Raw genomic sequence first — 18,896 nt, 5'->3', positions numbered from 1 at the left:
GCTTGGATTGTTACTATTCGTATCGGAGTCACTTAATCAAAAGTGCGGGAATTGAGTTGTGTAACCTTCAAAGGAATGGCTTGATGAGGACCTCAGGGATTTAAGGGGGCATTGTGAATCCCAGATTTAGAATGAGTGGTGATGGGATCCCATTTGCGTTTGGGGTATTTTTTATCGTGCATGAGTAAAAGTTGGCTTTTTATTGGCCTTTTAGTTATCGCCGACCCTTTCCCATATGTGTATACAAACCAAATATTTATGGACTAGGCTATCCTCTTTTAAAGCTTCTCATATTGCCTGTGATTGAAGCTTTTAAGGAGTGGAGGCATTGCTCTTGTATATGTCATGTGTATTTGGGCTATGTGTGGTTCTCATCAATAAAATTCTTATTTATAAAAAATAAAAAAGTAAAGTTGAGAACAGGTTGTATTAGCCTTGATAAGTCTGTAACCCATTCCGTATTACCATCACCGCAGACACACACATCACAGTAGTGTTTTCATGCTTATTCTAGAAGCTCACTGTAGGTACGGTAGTTGGTTATTCTCTACTGTAAATATTGTTGCTCTCTGCTGTAATTAGTTACGTCCGTATCTTGTGATTTGCTTGTATTGAAGTCTATTTATAGGCTCTGTTAAGACTGAATAAAATTGTATTGAAGCATTTCTTCTTTTAGTCATTTTATCAAACATGGTATCAAGAGCCTCTTGACAAAACTGTCCATATTGATCCATGGCTCCTTCTTCTCCTTCTTCCACCAACTCCTCCTTCTCCCACATAGTCACCACCAAATTAAACACTGATAATTATCTTTTATGGAAGGTTCAAACATCTGCATATTTACGGGGTCAAGACTTATACTCCTATGTAGATGGTTCTCTCCCTCCTCCACCGGAATTTCTCCCTCCTCCACCAGAATTTCTCACTACTAGCACCGATTCAATACCCAAACCCAATCCCCAATTTCTGTCCTGGCGTCGCACTGATCAATTTGTTCTCAGTGTCCTTTTTTCGTCTTTATCAGAGTCCATTCTGGGTCATGTTCTCTCTTCCATCACGGCTCGCGATCTCTGGACCAAACTCTCCTCTATGTTCTCATCTCACTCACAAGCAAAAGAGTTTCAGGTAAGATTTCAGCTCACCAATCTCTCCCGTGGAGACCAATCAATCACCGAATACTTTGGCAAGGTACGTCTGCTTGTTGATACCTTGGCTGCTACTGGAAGCATTATCTCTAATAAAGAACTTGTAACCTACCTCTTAAATGGGTTAGGATCGTCTTATGAGAATTTTGTCACTTCCATTACTACAAGAACTGATCCTCTTTCTTCTCATGAACTCTATCAACTGCTTCTAATTCATGAGACCCGTCTTTCTCACAATACCAAAAATACCATCTCTACGGCTGAAATGTCTGCAAATTTTAGTTCCTCAACACCCTGTGATCAGAGGGGTCGTGGCTCTTATAGAAGTGGTCGTCAAGGACGAAGCCGAGGTCGTTTCACCTCCAATGGCAGAGGTCGCTCTTCCACCTCTTCAGCACCACAGCAGAACTCCTCCCGAACTATCTGTCAAGTGTGCAACAAACCAGGCCATGTAGCACTTCAATGCAGAAATCGTTTCAACCTCTCATATCAATTTGAAGCTGCTCCAACCTTCTCAGCAAACTACACTGCTCCGAGCTCCATTCCAGATACATCTTGGTATCCAGATTCTGCAGCAACACACCATATAACAAATGACATGGCCAACTTGAATCTATCCTCAGAACAGTATACTGGTGATGAAACAATTCGTGTAGGTGATGGTACGGGTCTCCCCATTCATAGTTTCAGTAACTCTTCCCTATCCACCTCAACCTCTTCTTTTTCTCTTCGCAACCTATTACATGTCCCTTCTATAACAAAGAACCTTGTCTCTGTGCTTAAATTTTGCATTGATAATAGCTGTTTCTTCGAATTTCACTCCTCTCACTTTTCCATGAAGGACTCTCAGACAGGGAAAAGCCTCCTCACCGGACCAACACGTAACGGCCTCTACATATTTCCCACCACGGTCACCAGATCCTGTTCCAAATCCTCCTCTCCTTCTGCGCATGTTGGTGAACGTACATCCATTGCACAATGGCACAGGCGGATGGGTCATCCTTCTCTTAAACAAGTGTCTCGCATCTTGCACAACAGACGTTTGCCCGTGTGTCCAACTGATTCCCTTTTTCAATGTCCCGAGTGTCCTCTAGCAAAATCACATCAGTTGCCTTTTACTTCAAGTCGGACTATGTATAATGGGCCCTTAGAGTTAGTTTGTTCAGACTTATGGGGTCCAGCCCCTTATCTTTCTCATTCTGGCTTTAAATATTACATGTCCTTCGTTGATCATTTTACACGTTTCACATGGATCTTTCCTCTTAAACTCAAATCTGATGCTCTTCATATATTCTCAATATTTTTACCTCTTGTTGAACGCATGTTTAAAACCAAGCTGATTACCTTGCAAATAGATGGAGGTGGTGAATTTAAACCCATCACCTCTATGTGTCAAAAACTTGGTATTACACATCGTCTCTCATGTCCTCACACCCATCAACAAAATGGGCTTGTCGAGAGAAAACACCGCCACATTGTGGAAACTGGCCTAGCCTTATTGGCCCACTCATCTCTTCCTTTTACCTATTGGGCCGAGGCCTTTGAGACTGCAGTTTATTTAATTAATCTGCTTCCCTCTCCAACCCTCAAAAATAAATCACCCTATTTCATGGTCCACAAACGAGAGCCCGATTATAATTTTTTAAAAGTATTTGGTTGTGAGTGTTGGCCAAATTTAAGACCATATATACAAAATAAACTCAATTTTCGGTCAACTTCATGTCTCTTTCTAGGATACAGTACCACCCACAAAGGGTACAAGTGCTTAGATCTGAAAACAAAGCGTCTTTACATTTCTCGTGATGTCCTTTTCAATGAAACATCATTTCCCTTTCACAACACTCGGCCCAATACCACATCTGCCCCCCTCTCTTCAACACAAGCTTCCTTACCCATTCTTACTTCTTCCTTACTCGGCCCATTTCCAATTACTCAACCATCTAACCCACCCTCTCCCAGACAAGACTCTCCCTCTTTACTTGGGCCCGCTCCAAACCAACATTCACACCCTCCCTCTTCTTCTCTACTCTGACCCGCTCCAACCCAACACCCACATCCACTCTTATCATCTTCAACCTCGAGACCCACTATGTCCTCACCAAATCCCGAATCCTCTGCACTCGCTCAATCCACTCAAGCTCCACTTGCTTCTCCACCTATTCTAGTTCCTCCACGGTCGCCCATTATTACTCGTGCCACAACAAATTCCTCTCGACCTCGTATTGTCACTGACGGCACCATTCCATATCCTACTCGACAGTGTTTCATCACCACTACCTCTGTTCCTGATGATCCTTCCAGTTACTCCATTGCTTCAAAATTCTCAGAATGGCGAGATGCCATGACTCAAGAGCACGCTGCACTTCTCCATAATAATACCTGGAGTCTAGTTCCCCCTATCACTGGTTCTAATGTGCTTGGATGCAGGTGGGTATTCCGAACGAAAACCAACGATGATGGGTCATTTGAGAGACGGAAAGCACGGCTTGTTGCCAAAGGATTTCATCAGCAGCCTGGAATTGACTACAACGAGACCTTCAGTCCCGTAGTCAAGCCCACCACTATACGCCTCATTTTATCCATTGCAGTCACTCGCAAATGGCCACTGCAACAATTGGACATCTAGAATGCCTTTTTGCATGGCACCCTCACCGATAATGTCTACATGCAGCAACCTCAAGGGTTCATCAACCCAGCTCGACCTACGTACGTGTGCAAGCTCCACAAAGCCATTTATGGCCTCAAGCAAGCTCCAAGAGCCTGGTTTGCTCAACTCAGCTCATGGCTTCTACATTACGGTTTTACTGCATCTAAGGCTGACCCGTCCTTGTTCTTTCTTCATCATTTTGATCTTACCATGTTTTTGTTAGTTTACGTTGATGACATTGTCATCACTGCCTCTAACCCGACAGCTGTTTCCTCTCTTACACAAGCTTTAGGCACTGCATTTCTTGTGAAGGATCTCGGCGCCCTGTCCTTCTTCCTTGGTCTTGAGGTAGACTACATCAATAATGGTATTCTGTTGACTCAAAGAAAATATATTAAGTCCCTTCTTGCTCGCAGTAACATGCTACATGCTAAACCGTTATCTTCACCCATGGCTGCTTCTCTCAAGCTTTCCAAGTTTGATGCACCAGCTTTCGATGATGTTACATTGTACAGAAGTCTGGTTGGGGGCTTACAGTATTTATCTTTAACTAGACCCGATATCTCCTTCGCAGTAAACAAAGTATGCCAATTCCTTCACTCACCAAAAGAGTCACACTAGCGTGCAGTTAAAAGAATACTCAGATATCTCAAGGCCACTGTTAATCACGGCCTCATCTTTCATCCCCAATCCAGCTTCACTCTTTAAGCCTACTCTGATGCAGACTGGGGTGGTTGTCCTGATGACAGACGTTCTACAGGAGGATATTGCATTTATCTCGGCAAGCACCTAATTTCATGGAGCTCTAAGAAACAGAAAACTGTGGCCAGGTCTTCGACAGAAGCGGAATACAAGGCCATTGCTGCCTCAGCTGCCGAACTCATCTGGATTCAAACTCTTACTCGTGAGCTTGGAATTCATCTTCATCACACTCCCATTCTCTGGTGTGATAACCTTGGAGCAACTTATCTCTCAGCCAACCCCGTCTACCATTCAAAGACAAAACACATGGACATCGATTACCACTTTGTCCGAGATAGAGTTGCTGCTAAAACACTTCATGTCTCCTTCATCAGCTCTAAGGACCAGATCGCATACGTTCTTACCAAGCCTCTGGTTGCAGACAAGTTTTTACACTTTAGATCGACTCTCAACGTGGTTGACACCCCCTTGGATTCGAGGGGGCGTATTAGCCTTGATAAGTCTGTAACCCATTCCGTATTACCATCACCGCAGACACACACATCACAGTAGTGTTTTCATGCTTATTCTAGAAGCTCACTGTAGGTACGGTAGTTGGTTATTCTCTACTGTAAATATTGTTGCTCTCTGCTGTAATTAGTTACGTCCGTATCTTGTGATTTGCTTGTATTGAAGTCTATTTATAGACTCTGTTAAGACTGAATAAAATTGTATTGAAGCATTTCTTCTTTTAGTCATTTTATCAAACAGGTTGATCTTTTCCATCCCCTGAAATAATGATCTTTTGATAATGCTGTCACTTGTTTTAAATAGGGCAAGTGAGATTCTAAATGGTAATGTATGTTTTTTCATAAAGGTTATGATAGTTTGCTTTAGATCTACTTTTTTATCCTATTAAAAAAAAAAAAAGGTTGTTTGTTTAATAAAAGTTGAATTGCAAGGTTCTGTTGGATATTTAAGAGAACTTCTGTGCCAATGAAATCTTATATCTACAATGGGGTTTAAATGGTAAAAAGTGAGTACAAACCGTTTGATGAAATGTTTCTTTCACCGTGAGTATATTGAGAGTCTTGAATTTAATTATATAGTGTTTATTACATCTAATACAAATGCTAAAGTAGAGAATTAGCCATTGCATGCCGTTGCTTGTATAAGTGCTGTAAACGATGGATTATTTTTTTCCTAAAATTCTATCGGTTGGTGGGGAGAGAGAGAGGGAGGAGAGAGAAAAAAAATAATAAAATAAGATTTAGAGAGTGAACAGTGCATCTTCAAATTTATAAAAATATTGTCCATAGCTATATAAATTTTTTGATATGCATAATCCAATGCAGCTCAATTTAAGGTCATATTATGCAAATATATAGATATATATGTAGATGCATAATCCAATACTAGTGCTAGCAAATGCATTTTTTAACAGTGGCATCAACTTCCCGACCTTCTCTTTGGTCTTAAAGACCTTGCACATGCATCCCAGGTCCATACGATTATTTCCCAACTGAGTAATTATTATATTATAGTCTCGAAGCTCAAACGAGGTGTACTTTCATCCTATCACAAGATGCAATTGCTTGAAGATATAAAGAAAATAAGAGAAGTATAAATGTTATATGAGGTATTGGTCCCTTCGACTTGATTGAATTAAGCTTCAGTCAGCTCATGAGGATATGTAGCAGAAGCACTTCAGTTAAATGTTTCAAACAAGTCGTAGCTTCAATACCAACAACTCAATCTCTATACACCTCAACAACTCAATCGAAATATCAATTTTGTAAGGAGAATTCAATGGAGTTGCTGGCTTTCTACTTAAAGATCAGTTACTGTGTGCAATTAATTTCAGAGGATGCAGAGGGAGGGTCCCATGCAGCTGAGCTACCTCTTCGCATTGTCAACATAATTGAGAAATGTACTCATTGCTGATCAATCCACCACATGCAGAAATTTATAAGAGTGCATGTTGGGAATTCTCAAGGGACGTGGTGGATCCATTCAGGGAATTAATGACAAGTGTGGTAGATCATTTTGTGGTCACACCTAATTATAAAGAGTTAAAAGTAAGTAATTACCAGATTAATCAAGCATTGAGATGATCAGATGTACATGTGATCTAGGGATAACCATGATGACCTAAGTTTCAACTCAACCAGTAATGGGTGTGTTTCGTCTGGCCTGTATGCATGCGTTGGCATCCAACTTTGGTTGCTTGCAGCTTGTGCATGCCGGCTATACGTTTCTCCCTTCAAAGCCACTCTTAGTAAATTTTATTCGTTTTCTTCTTCGTTTCTTAAGTATTGTTATACATAAATAAGTTAGGTCAATTATAAAGCTGCTTGGCTAGATCTAAACACCACTGGCCTATTAATAATCAAGTCCGAAGTTATAACTAAAAAAAAGGAATTAGGCTGTATAACATATAAGGGTTATTTGCATAATCAGTAGTTGGATTTTCACCGTTTTACAACAAGTTTCTTTAAGTTTTTACAATATTTAATTCTTAGTTTTAAAAAATTTATAATTGAGTAATGCTAGATACAAGTCTCAAATAGACAAGCCTCATACAATTAAGCCCTTTATAAAACAGTGAGTCTCACTAATAAATAATAATTTTTTTTTTTACACATTTTTAAGGTGATCAAGTGGCTTGCATGAAGTTTATCTATTTGAGACGTGTATAAATCATTTCTATGTTGTAAATGATAGATTCTATGCTCTCTCTTCGGTTTTTCTCCTGTAGCAAATACCCCAGTATGCCCAAGCACTCAATGCCAGTTTTTTCGCTTAAGAGGAGGGGGCAGCTTCGGCTTCTTCCTCATTCTCCTCTTTCTCAATCTATCTACTCTGCTCATTGAGATGTTTCCAGTTTTTTTAGTTGTTCTTGTTGTCACTTTTCCTCTAAGGCTGAAAAAGACTTATTTGTAGCTTTACGGCAACCTTCGAGATACATGCACCATACGAGAAGGCTCCTAAGCTGCTGATCATTCGAATAGAAGCGGTAGTGTAACGAAATGACATGCACACCTCTCACATGCCTCTCGTTCCCAAAGCCTATACTGCCACAAGCACTAGACCAAAAAATTCCCGACCCTCAAATCTTCTAGATTTGACTGTTGTATTCACACTGAGGCAGGAACATGGGTCCCACGTGCCGGTGCAAATTTCGATTTCTCCTAGAGTTAGCTCAAACTGCAATACGTCCATGTTCACCTCGTATATCCAAAAAGAAAAGTAAAAAATTCAAAACGTTAGCACTCGATGATCATCACCCCTTCTTTAGTTTCTTGGTGGTCTCTTTTTGCTAATTCACAAGCTCCACCTTTTTTTACTTTTGCCCATAGTACGAGAACCACATGTATACCTATGGGGGAGTGTCGAGTTTTGCAACGACGTACAATGCGATTGAGTTACGATTTTTTATCTGACTTTTATTATAAGAGTTATCATACTTTGTCATAGGATTGTAAAGACGAGGAAGTGGATCTCCCAAATAACCATTTTAGAACAAAATGTAGCCACATCAACCATGATGACCTCTGATCATGGGGTTACAATCCCTTAAGTTTGTCGGGTTGTGCAAGAACTGCCCCTTTGTGAAGGTTAGAGAATATTTATTTGCTCCTAGTGCCCATTTATTTTTCTTTAATTTTTTACTAGCTGTGATAGAGCGTTTGTTAAGGTCACCTACCCCTTATTCATATATTCCTTTTATCTATTAATTATAAAAATCGAGCTTGCTTAGAAAAAGAAAAGGTCTTTGGGTCATGTAAGACTTCAAGAAGGGTACCCAATTTGATTGTCGTTTCATTGTTTTGACATTGTTCACTTTCTTGCTTTAATACACGAGACTTTTAAGCCATCCCAGTATGAACTGAACTAAAGTAAGATTTTCTTTGCCATCAGTCAGTACCGCTTTTGGGAGAGGAAGATGCATTCGAACTTTTCTATTCTCTTATTAATCTAGCAAGTGCTGTGATAAATAGACATGGCTGGCCCATGCATTCAATAAAACAATTACTTGTTCATACGAAATCCACACATAAATAGATGATAAATACAGAAACCAAATCAAAATACTAAATAAATGATCAGGAAATTATTCTACAAGTCTGCTCCCCAAGTACCCCAACACCACCTTGCATTTGCAGATTCCAGTCCAAGAGGCACCACATCTCACATAATTCACGACTAAGATCGAACTTGTTAATATTGAATTAAGTAGCTTCTTTACGTACGGAGTTCAACGATTTCCAAATTTATTCACTACCAAATGAATTGGCATTGCATGCCAATTTGAAGCTTGCTTAATTTCTAAAGGCTCAAGGAAACCCGACGTTGAGCTCCCATTCTTCTCTTTCTAAGTCGCTCTGCAACGATGAAGGCTAGCTCGAGAGACTGAGAAGCGTTGAGCCTCGGGTCACAGTGAGTGTGATAACGCGAGCTCAGATCATCATAGGTCACTGCTCGAGACCCTCCAATGCATTCTGTCACATTCTGGCCTGTCATCTCCAGATGAACTCCACCAGGGTGACTTCCTTCTTGTTCATGAACATCAAAGAATGCTCGCACCTCAGCCTACCATAATATTAGAAATTATATGAGAATTATGGTCATGATTTTGGAAAAACACAAAATAATTTCTGCACCTAGATGTTCGTTTAATTACTTATGATAATTTTCTAGTCAAAGTAGATAAATTAATTACACAACCACCTCAAAGCTAATCAGTGGATGACCACATGTTCATTGAATGAGCTTTCAAGTTTGGTGGAACCCTTTAGGTAAGGGTTGGCCTTGACTTGGACTCTTCACCAACCCCATATATAATTGGTTGGTGGCATGAGACTCAAGCAATATTGGGTTAACCGCTGTAGTCAACAATTTTTTCTCTACTTAACAATTTTTCTAGATATCAATGATAATCATGACTTGTTCTGTTCACCTAACAGGAATCACTAGCTAATTAGATGACAATCAAGCTATTGGTTTTAGACTAATGCTACATACAGTTATGAAGTGTGTAAGTATCGTACAGTCGTTTTGAAAAAAAGTAGAGTCTACTATTAAAAAATTATTTTTATTTTTATGTAGGTCTTATATTTATTTATTTTTTTTAAAATGATTGTACAGCACTAGTACACTCATGACTATAACTATCATATGATATAAATTTGGTGTCTAATTATATTGTAAATAAGTTGCGAGAGAATTAGTACCAAAATTGCATCAAAAGGACGCGTCTTAAGTCCACAAGGTGCCGATATGGTGTTCCCGTGCATTGGATCACAGACCCAGGTCACAATTTGCCCAGCCCTACGGACAGCCCTGATCATATGTGGGAACTTAACTCGCATGTTCTCAGCACCCATTCTTGCAATTATCGTAATCCTTCCTGGCTTGTTCTGGGGATTCAGGATCTCAATGAGTTTAACCAGGTCATTTGGATCCATTTTGTTGCTCACCTGCATTAAAAAAAAAAAAGATTCACTTTTAGCCAATCTGAATCTTGCTGGAAGCAAACAAAGCTGAATACAAATTTCAGCAGATTTTAAGATACCATTTAAAACTACTAACAGTTTTCTAATGAGAAATTACAACCAGATCTATCGAAAGTTAAAAAAAACATCCTTTATTTGTTAATAATACCTTGATGCCAAGGGGATTGGAAACTCCCCTGAGGAACTCTACATGGGCACCATCCAATTGCCGGGTGCGCTCCCCAACCCAAAGCATGTGAGCAGAGCAATCGTAGTATAGGCCAGAAGTTGAATCCTCCCTGGTGAGTGCTTGCTCATAAGGCAAATGTAAACACTCATGGGAAGTCCAGAATTCAGTTGTTTTCATTACAGGGTGGTCAACCGTAAGTCCCGCAGCCGCCATGAATCCTAGAGCCTCATCCACCCGATGAGCCAGTTCCTGGTACCTGTTTAACCATCCCATGAATTAACAAACGAATTAAAGCAATGTCACTAGCTAAATTTGATTTTTTTGGGTACACACGTTCTAGGCTATGCTTCAAATTTTCACGCAATGATCCAGGCTCGTTGAATATTGTAAAGTACCAAAAGCTAAAACTTGACAAGCTCACGTTTAGTGTGGAGAAATGAAACCAAGATAGGTTTAAGAAAGCATACCTATCTCCCTGCTCACTGTGCTCAGCAAAATCAAGATTCCATTCGCTAATCCTCTGCATTGCAGCATATCCTCCAGTGGCGAAGGCCCTAAGAAGGTTCAGAGTCGCCGCGGATTGGCAATAAGCCCTTATCAATCTCTGGGGGTCCGGAATCCTTGATTTCTCATTAAAAGCATCTCCATTTATGTTGTCTCCTTTGTAACTCGGCAGTTTCACACCATCCCTCTCCTCAAATGGAGCCGATCTGGGTTTCGCAAACTGACCCGCCATTCTCCCAACCTAAAACAGACCAATCCACCACGATTCTCAATCATAATTCAAAAATCCAAATATTGAAATCATCAAATCTAAATATGTTCATGTGGTTAGCACTGAGAGAAAAAACAAATATAGATCATTTCAACATCTATTACACAAACAACCCAAAGAGAAGCAATACAGACCCTAATGATAGGCATTTGACCACCAAACATAAGAACAGCACCCATCTGAAGAAGCACCCTGAAGGTGTCCCTTATGTTATTCGCACTGAACTCCTTGAAACTCTCGGCGCAGTCCCCTCCTTGCAAGAGAAAGGCATTGCCCACGGCCGCCTCGGCCAGCTTCTCCTCCAGGTGCCTCGCCTCACCAGCGAAAACGATGGGAGGGAAGGCCTCGATGGTCTGGAGCACCGAGTCCAGCTCCTTCTGGTCCGGGTACTCCGGGAGCTGCAGCGCAGTCTTGGACTTCCAGGTCTCCACCGTCCATTTCAAATTAGATGCCGCGACGGGCGGCGTAGACTGCTTGATCGAGGGCTCTGCGGCATGGACAGCCGAGATGCGAGTGATCAGGGGCTTGGCGTCGTGCGCTTTGGTGGAAGTGGGAACCAGAGAGTAAGTGGGTTGGTGATGGGGGTGAGAAAGAGCGTGGTTGTTGCTGTACAAGGACTTGGATGAGAAGGTGGCGGCTTTTGAGAGAGCCATTGTTAAGCTAGCAGGCAGAGTTTTATGGCTGCGTTAGCGTGCGTTTCTCTTCCTTTCTAGAGAGAGAGAGAGAGAGAGAGAGAGAGAGAGAGTTTTACTTTTGGGAGGGGCCTGAGAGAAGCAGAGAGGCCGAGAATGGGGTTTTATAGGGAGGTTTTAGAGAGAAGAGTGATGGGGTTCGGTTCGGTGGGCTGCTTCCTTCAACGGTCAACTGCATACAAAATGGGAGAAGACTCGGTGGTGGTAGAGGCGGCGGGGGTAGTTAGACTTCAGAAATGGTGAGGCTGGGGTATTCCTGTAATTTAGATACGGAAGACACGTGGATGTGGGTGTTCTCGTAAATCAAGTGGAAATCAGAGGGGTAATATTTAGGGGAATGTACCATAATACCACGCACTTTAATCTATTACCTACCCTACCGAACCGTTGCCCATTACCTACCAAACCCCCCCAAAAAAAAAATAAAAAAAAAAACACTAGGGTTCGTGGATTTGTTTATGTCTTTTTTCTTTTCTTATTTGGGAATTTCAAAAAACATTCGATATTTTTGAATCTTCAATTGTACAATGAACATCAAAAGCTTGTAGTCTGGTCATCATAATGCCCCATGATGCACTTGCTTGTATATGCCTAGTATTTAGTAATGGTCATTAACCATGGATATATTAAACAGTAATTTGTTGGCATGCAATAAACTCAGGAAAAAAAAAAAAGGGGTCATAGACTCATAGGTAACAAAAAGCATAAGTAGTTTGAATATTGGTTAAGGAATGGTCATTGTAACAGCAGCTTTGAAGTTTAATTAATACGCCCTTCTTTCATTGTTTAAGACAGAAATCAAAATGCATTAACATAAAAGACGAAGATAGTTAGATATGATCAGAATTACTGATCAACATGATTCATTAATCTATTACCGGTAGATCGACATCAAACCCATTTATTATTGGAAAATTCATTAATTATATTGGAATCAAAATGGTCGAGTTTTTTTTTTTTTTAAAAAAAATTCTAATAAAAAAAGCTCTCAAAATTTTAACCATATTTTAATTTTTAAAAGAAAGAAAAAGAATACATGGAATTGTGAAGAAATTATGTATATATTGATCAAATTGACGACCCGGAACGGGAAAGGGCAAAAATAAAAAAAAAAAAAGATTGAAAGGGAATCAGTGAAGGGAGATTCGCTCAAAAGATGCTTTGGGTTAGAGAGAGAGAGAGAGAGAGAGAGTGAGAGAGAGAGAAGACGCCACTTTAATGCCCAAGCACGTGATAACAGCCTACCATCGTCGCCTTCTAATGTCAATGCAATTTTAGAATGTTAGATATCCTCAACTCCTAATTATAATTTTTTTAAATTTTAATATAAAATATAATAAATAATTCTAATTTTTTAAAATTTAAAATAATAATAATATTAAAAAATAATATTTTAATAATATTTTATGATTTTAACTCAACTCAGTTCAATATCTAAACATAATTTAAAGTTTATAAATTAAAATTTATTAATTTTTGTATTTTTTTTAAAATAAGATTTATTATTAAAAAATTATTTTTCATGTGAATCTCAAATTTATTATTTTTTTAAAAAGAATCTATAAGACTGGGAATGATTTGGATTTATAGATGAGTTAAAATGGATTAAGATAATTTATAAATAATAAAATAAAAATTAAATTATTTATTATATTTTATGTGAGAATTTTTTTTATTTAAAAAAATTAAATTATTTATTATGTTTTATATAAAAATTTAAAAAAATTATAATAATAAAATAAAATAAAATTAACGTGAATTTTAAATCCAAACTAGGCTAACAGTTTCTCTTTCTTCGATAAATAGTAAATTCTCTCTTTATTTTTCCAGAGGTCTCAAGATCAACAGTACTAGTAATATTCTTCCCATAAATTAAAAGCATGACGTTTGGAAATGTCGGTCTCTTTGTCACGGGGGTTGGAGATAATTAATAAGTAACAGTACTAAAACTACAACTTTAATTAATTAGAATCATCAGACCCTCGCTACTATAAAAATAAATACCTGACTGCCAATAAGATCGTTTCTCTTGTTGTTCTAATTTATTATGCTACATTGTATATTAAATGATTAAATTTACCGCTTCTTATAAACTTAATAAATACTTTATTTTGAACGTTTCTTTGAGATTAATTAGGTATATATTGGGCAATTATAACATCAAACGTCTGCAATCAACATATTAAAATTAACAAGTTCAAGTGGCTAGCTAGCATTTGTTTTTTGAAAGACAAATAAGATCTATATATAAGACAATTGTATGTCAGAAATGCTTTAACAGTAAAATGATTTTATAAAAATAAATTTATAAACTGATATTATTACTCGACGTAGTATTAGGTATATTAGAATATTATAAAACCATAATTTATTGAAAAGTAAATTTAACTTATTATATAAAATTATGTTAATTTATGATTTTATGTTTATGAAATCTCTTTGTTATTTATCATATAACGTACGTAAACAACGCTACTTAAAAATAAAAAACAAACTTCTTTAACAATATTATCTATTAATAATACACACATGTATATATAATTAGAGAGAAAATATATTTACAACTTACAATTGTCGAGTAATCATTTTGAAAAAAATGAATATGATTCATATAAAAAAAATAATTTTTTAATAATAAATTTTACTCTCTTTCAAAACGATTATGCGGCATTTTCGTATTTTATAATTATATAAAAAATTACTCGTATATTTAACTAAAAAGATGGATGTATTGTTGGCAACACCAAAAGTTCCAGATCAAGTACACGTACGTAAACCTTCATATATAGTTAATTTTCCAAATTCGCAAAACTATATATATATATGCGGAAAACTATATACATATATATAGGAAAACACTATATCCACAAAATATGTCTATGGAAATTTTTTACGAATTTTTTTAAAATTTTTATTTTTATTTAATGACTAAATAAATATTTTTAAATGAATATGTGATTTTTTGGTTTCCGTGAGATGGGCTTGTGTTTTTTTTGTTTTGAAGGTATTCTTCCGCTTGAGTGAAGATTTTATTAATAATTTTGGAAAGAAGCCACTCTTAAACATGTCTCGACTATTCTTAAATATATATATATATATATATATGCACCTACAATTCTAGGGATCCTTAAAATTGACTTTGCATTAAAAAAAAAAAAAAAAAAAAGGTGGAGCTTGCTGGCTGACTCACAGACCGAGCGGCTTTTGTGATCTGCCTGCATGCATGTACTTTCAGCGCTTGAAAGGAAAGAGGGGGAATTGTGAGTACTTGCTAGTATTTACTCAATAAAGTGTAAATTTGACTAAAGTTTAGTTAAGGTACACAATAAATCATTGTAATAATAGACTCGAACAAATAAATAGTGATTATAATCTAAGGCCAGCCCAAGAGGCTGCTAAATATCATTTTCATAATAAAACAATTCTATCTTACTGCTATTTTTATCTACTATGCAAGAGAAAAAATAAAAAATACGAAAAAGATAAAAAAAGTTGTGCTGCTTTCCTCTCTTTTAAGGGATTATAACTTTTTCAAATTTCAATACAAAATATAATAAATAATTCAACTTTTTAAATCTTAAAATAATAATAATATTAAAAAATAATATTCTAACAATATTTTATCATCTCAACTCAACTCAACTCAACTCACTTCAACATTCAAACACAACCTAAAACTCCTCCAACGCGTAGTTGCAATGCTACTTTTCAAGTCAGGTGTAAATAATCTAGTTTGTTGATGGCCTAACAAGAATCGAAATGAAATTGGATTTAACGTGTTAATATAAATTGTGATTTGGAAAAAGTTCAAAAAATATATCAATTAAAAGAATATGACCCTTGTAAAAAAAAATCATTAGAAAATTATATCTGTTAAGAATAATTTGAACGTTAGAAAATTAATATATAGTCTTTTAATAACGAATACATATTCAAATTACAATTAGAATTAAAATAAATGAAAAGTTCAAAATCAATATTTTAATAGAATAGTGATAGATTTGTTGAACTTGTTATTTAATGTTGTTGAAAAGTAGCTAGTTAAATTTGTAAAAATAAATTTCTTAGTCAAATTTTGACCAAAGTTTGTTGATCCCACTACTAGTGCTCTTAACGAGCACGAGCGGTCAGCTGAACATAGTTAAAATTTAGCTAGTTTGTTTAAAATATATATATGTCAAACTAGCTAAATTTACAGTAATTTTATCTATTATGTTCTTGGTTGGCAGTTCAAATTGTTAACCAAATTATTTTTTGGCCATAAAATAATCTATTCTATGTAACAACCACTGCTGCTTTTAGAATCAGCACATGACCATGTCTTGCACATTTGAATCTTTCATCCATTAAATACTCTCTATTGGCAACTTTTGTTTTTGTAATCTTTGAAGCTTCTGAATCAATCATTATATATAGTATTGACGGTAAAAAGGATTGTGCATTGCTATAATGGTTGCTTCTGTGTATTTGAATAGCAAGTTTTATTTAAAAGCCTGAAGCTGGGTAGTGTTGGAGACCACATAAACAAATATTTTTCCCTCCTTAAATGTTTGGACGTTGTCCTCGGCTTCCTTTTCAATTTCTTTCTTTCGAAATTGTGTTTATGTTTTTTGATATGCATCTTATGCACGTTGAAAAAATATGACTGTTGTAAAAAAGATTGTTAAAAAATTATATTTATTAGAATAATATGAACATTAGAAAATTAATATGTACTTTTTTTAATATCGAATAAATATTTCAATTACTATTAGAATTAAAATAAATAAAAATATCAAAATTATTATTTTAATATATATAATAATGATAGATTTTGAAAGCTTGTTATTTGGTATTGTTAAAAAGTAGTTACTTAAATATAAAAAAATGAATTTTCTAGTCAAAATTTAAGTAAAGAATTGTTAGGCCAGTACTACTAGTGCTCTAAACCATCGTCTCCAATATTATCACAGAGAGGCTAGCTAATTTGTACTTGGTGGCGTGACGTGCATGTTATAAATTCTTGTAGATCTTGATGTCAAGTTTTCATGTAGGGAAAAAATGTGTTAGGCCACCCTGTTGGGTGACAACCATAAAAAAAACAAGAGGGAAAAGAAGGGAAAGGCAACACAAGAAAAGAGCTCAAGCAAGGAAAATCAAATCATAAATGTGAAAGAGAAATGTGAAAGGGACATAAAGTTAATATCTCACCAAACATTCGCATCGCAGAAGGTCTCAATAAAAGTAATTTCCCTAAGAAACACCAAAAAGCCTGGGCTCTCAGGAGGCTTCTTCTACCTTGATTCTAGGGATTTCAAAGACATCGTCTTCTTTCTCTAGACAAAAGAGTCCTCAATCACCGTTATACTAGTATCCCTATCCATGCAATGAGAGATACATGAGATAATGAGAGACTTTACAAATCACCAAGCATAATAGATTTACCGGCCTCTAAATACCTTGTAGATATAAGTTTTATGTCATACAATGTAAATATGTATTTCTCTCTCATTTCTATTTTGTTTATTATTTATTTTTATAGATGAACGCAAGGGCGCCGTATCGACGCTCAAGCCACTATATATCGTGGGCTAAGGATCATGTCTCATTCTTCCTTTCGGACTTGTACAAAAAAATGCATCAACATATGGGTATATAAGATCGTGCAAAAAATAAATAGATACAAACCTATGCATTAGATAAAATTATTGTGTGAGAAGTAACGGTGTAATTAATTAAGAATGGGTCCATTATGGTTAGATGTATTTTTGATCAGTCATATTTTTTTAAAATTAAATAAAAGGTAGTCCAAATAATCAGTCATAAAACAGATATGCATACATGTAGGCCGCAACTACAAATTATTATTATTATTATTATTATTATTAAGGATCGTCAAAATTGACTTAAAAAAATAAGAGAAATGATATTTACAGTCGTGAGTGTGTAAATACCGTATAGTCACATTAAAAAAAAAGTAAATAAATATAAAATCTACATGAAAAGAAATTAATTTTTTGATTATAAACTTTACTTTTTTTCAAAATGACTGTATAATATTTATGTATTTTACAACTATACGTATCATTTCTTAAAAAACAAAGAGGGGAAGCTTGGTTGGTTGACTGACAGACCGAGAGGCATACATTAAGAAGAATATCTTCCCGCATCAAATATAGGAGCGTTAGATTCTCTTCCGATACCATAGCAATGGGAACATCAACGCCCGACTGTAACCATGGAAGAGACTCTCTCCCTTTTTTCACACGTTTCTTACGTTTCTACGTACGTACCATCTTTTCATTTTTCAATTATAATATCTTCTATCTGATTTTTTTTCAATCAAGATCATAAATTGCTTGCAACTAATCTACATGATGATCAATCTCTTTTCCTATAGGAATAATTATCAACTTAGAATAATATTATATTAAACATGTAGCCTTCAAATTAGTCATATTTATTTTTATATTATTTTTCTTTTTGAAATTTTTAATTCAACCTGAAAAATCATACAATAATATGAACATAAATATGTATATATTTATTTATTTTATTTGGGGGCTACATGAGATCATATTATTATTATTATTATTATTATAAATGAGATAACTTCTTCTATTTTCCATGATCTTATCCCTTAAAATTAGAAATAGTAAATGAGAGAATATTTATGCACAACTTAGACATTTGTTTTGATTTAGGATAATGATTTTCATATGAAAATAAAAGAAAATTATGAATATTTGAATATGCGCATGCAGGAAGAGTTAGTCATCATGACTTATATAACCTGACCATTCACTGGTTGATAACCCAAATTATTTCAAGGCATTCATCATTAGTTCTTCTCTAAACGATAGAATTTTCCTACAAATTAATAACATTGAGAGAGTTTTAAATTTTGTATTCATGTTTTTATTCTACTTCTCATCCTGATAATATATAAGATGATAGTTTCCCGCGTTGTTTATAAGTCTCGTGTCATCTAACACTAGGAATCTCTTTTGTTGTTTTCTTTTCCTTGGAATATGTTTTGTTCTTTTTTATTCATGTATTTGTTGCTATAAGTGCATGGTGCGAGATATTTATTAGCAATATTTAATCACAAGCATGCATTAGTAATTAAAGACCTAATAAAAATAGCATACTACTTCAAGGGATGATACAAGGTACCAGGTTGGAACATACATTCGTCAATCTGTTGGCCAACAACTTGTAGATCAGTTTGTAGAGCACATTACATAGACTTATGAGTCTGAATTCATTGGCAGCAGCAAGGTAAGTAACTT

At 36.0% G+C, this 18,896-nt stretch overlaps 1 protein-coding gene across 1 annotated transcript; it reads right to left on the bottom strand.

Annotated features, from left to right (window-relative positions):
* Window positions 1–8,420: 8,420 nt before the first annotated feature.
* On the bottom strand, window positions 8,421–11,863 carry LOC109007613 (phospho-2-dehydro-3-deoxyheptonate aldolase 2, chloroplastic-like). Its single transcript, XM_018987361.2, has 5 exons — window positions 11,068–11,863; window positions 10,626–10,903; window positions 10,138–10,414; window positions 9,708–9,953; window positions 8,421–9,066 (listed from the first exon to the last, which is right to left on the bottom strand). Exons 1-5 carry the CDS (start codon window positions 11,584–11,586, stop codon window positions 8,803–8,805), a joined length of 1,584 nt encoding a protein of 527 aa, XP_018842906.2. The 5' UTR covers window positions 11,587–11,863; the 3' UTR covers window positions 8,421–8,802.
* Window positions 11,864–18,896: the final 7,033 nt, after the last annotated feature.

The sequence above is a fragment of the Juglans regia genome, chromosome 10 (genome assembly GCF_001411555.2).
Source record: "Juglans regia cultivar Chandler chromosome 10, Walnut 2.0, whole genome shotgun sequence".
Classification (NCBI taxonomy): domain Eukaryota; kingdom Viridiplantae; phylum Streptophyta; class Magnoliopsida; order Fagales; family Juglandaceae; genus Juglans; species Juglans regia.
This window is presented reverse-complemented; position numbering and strand designations above follow the sequence as displayed.

Excerpts from the sequence above, each read along its gene's own strand:
- LOC109007613 (XM_018987361.2), bottom strand. The coding sequence starts at position 11,586 with ATGGCTCTCTCAAAAGCCGCCACCTTCTCATCCAAGTCCTTGTACAGC. Across the intron at positions 10,904-11,067 it reads GTCAAATGCCTATCATTAGG|GTTGGGAGAATGGCGGGTCA; the intron begins GTCTGTATTGCT and ends GGTCTGTTTTAG. Across the intron at positions 9,067-9,707 it reads GTCCTTTTGATGCAATTTTG|GCTGAGGTGCGAGCATTCTT; the intron begins GTACTAATTCTC and ends ATATTATGGTAG.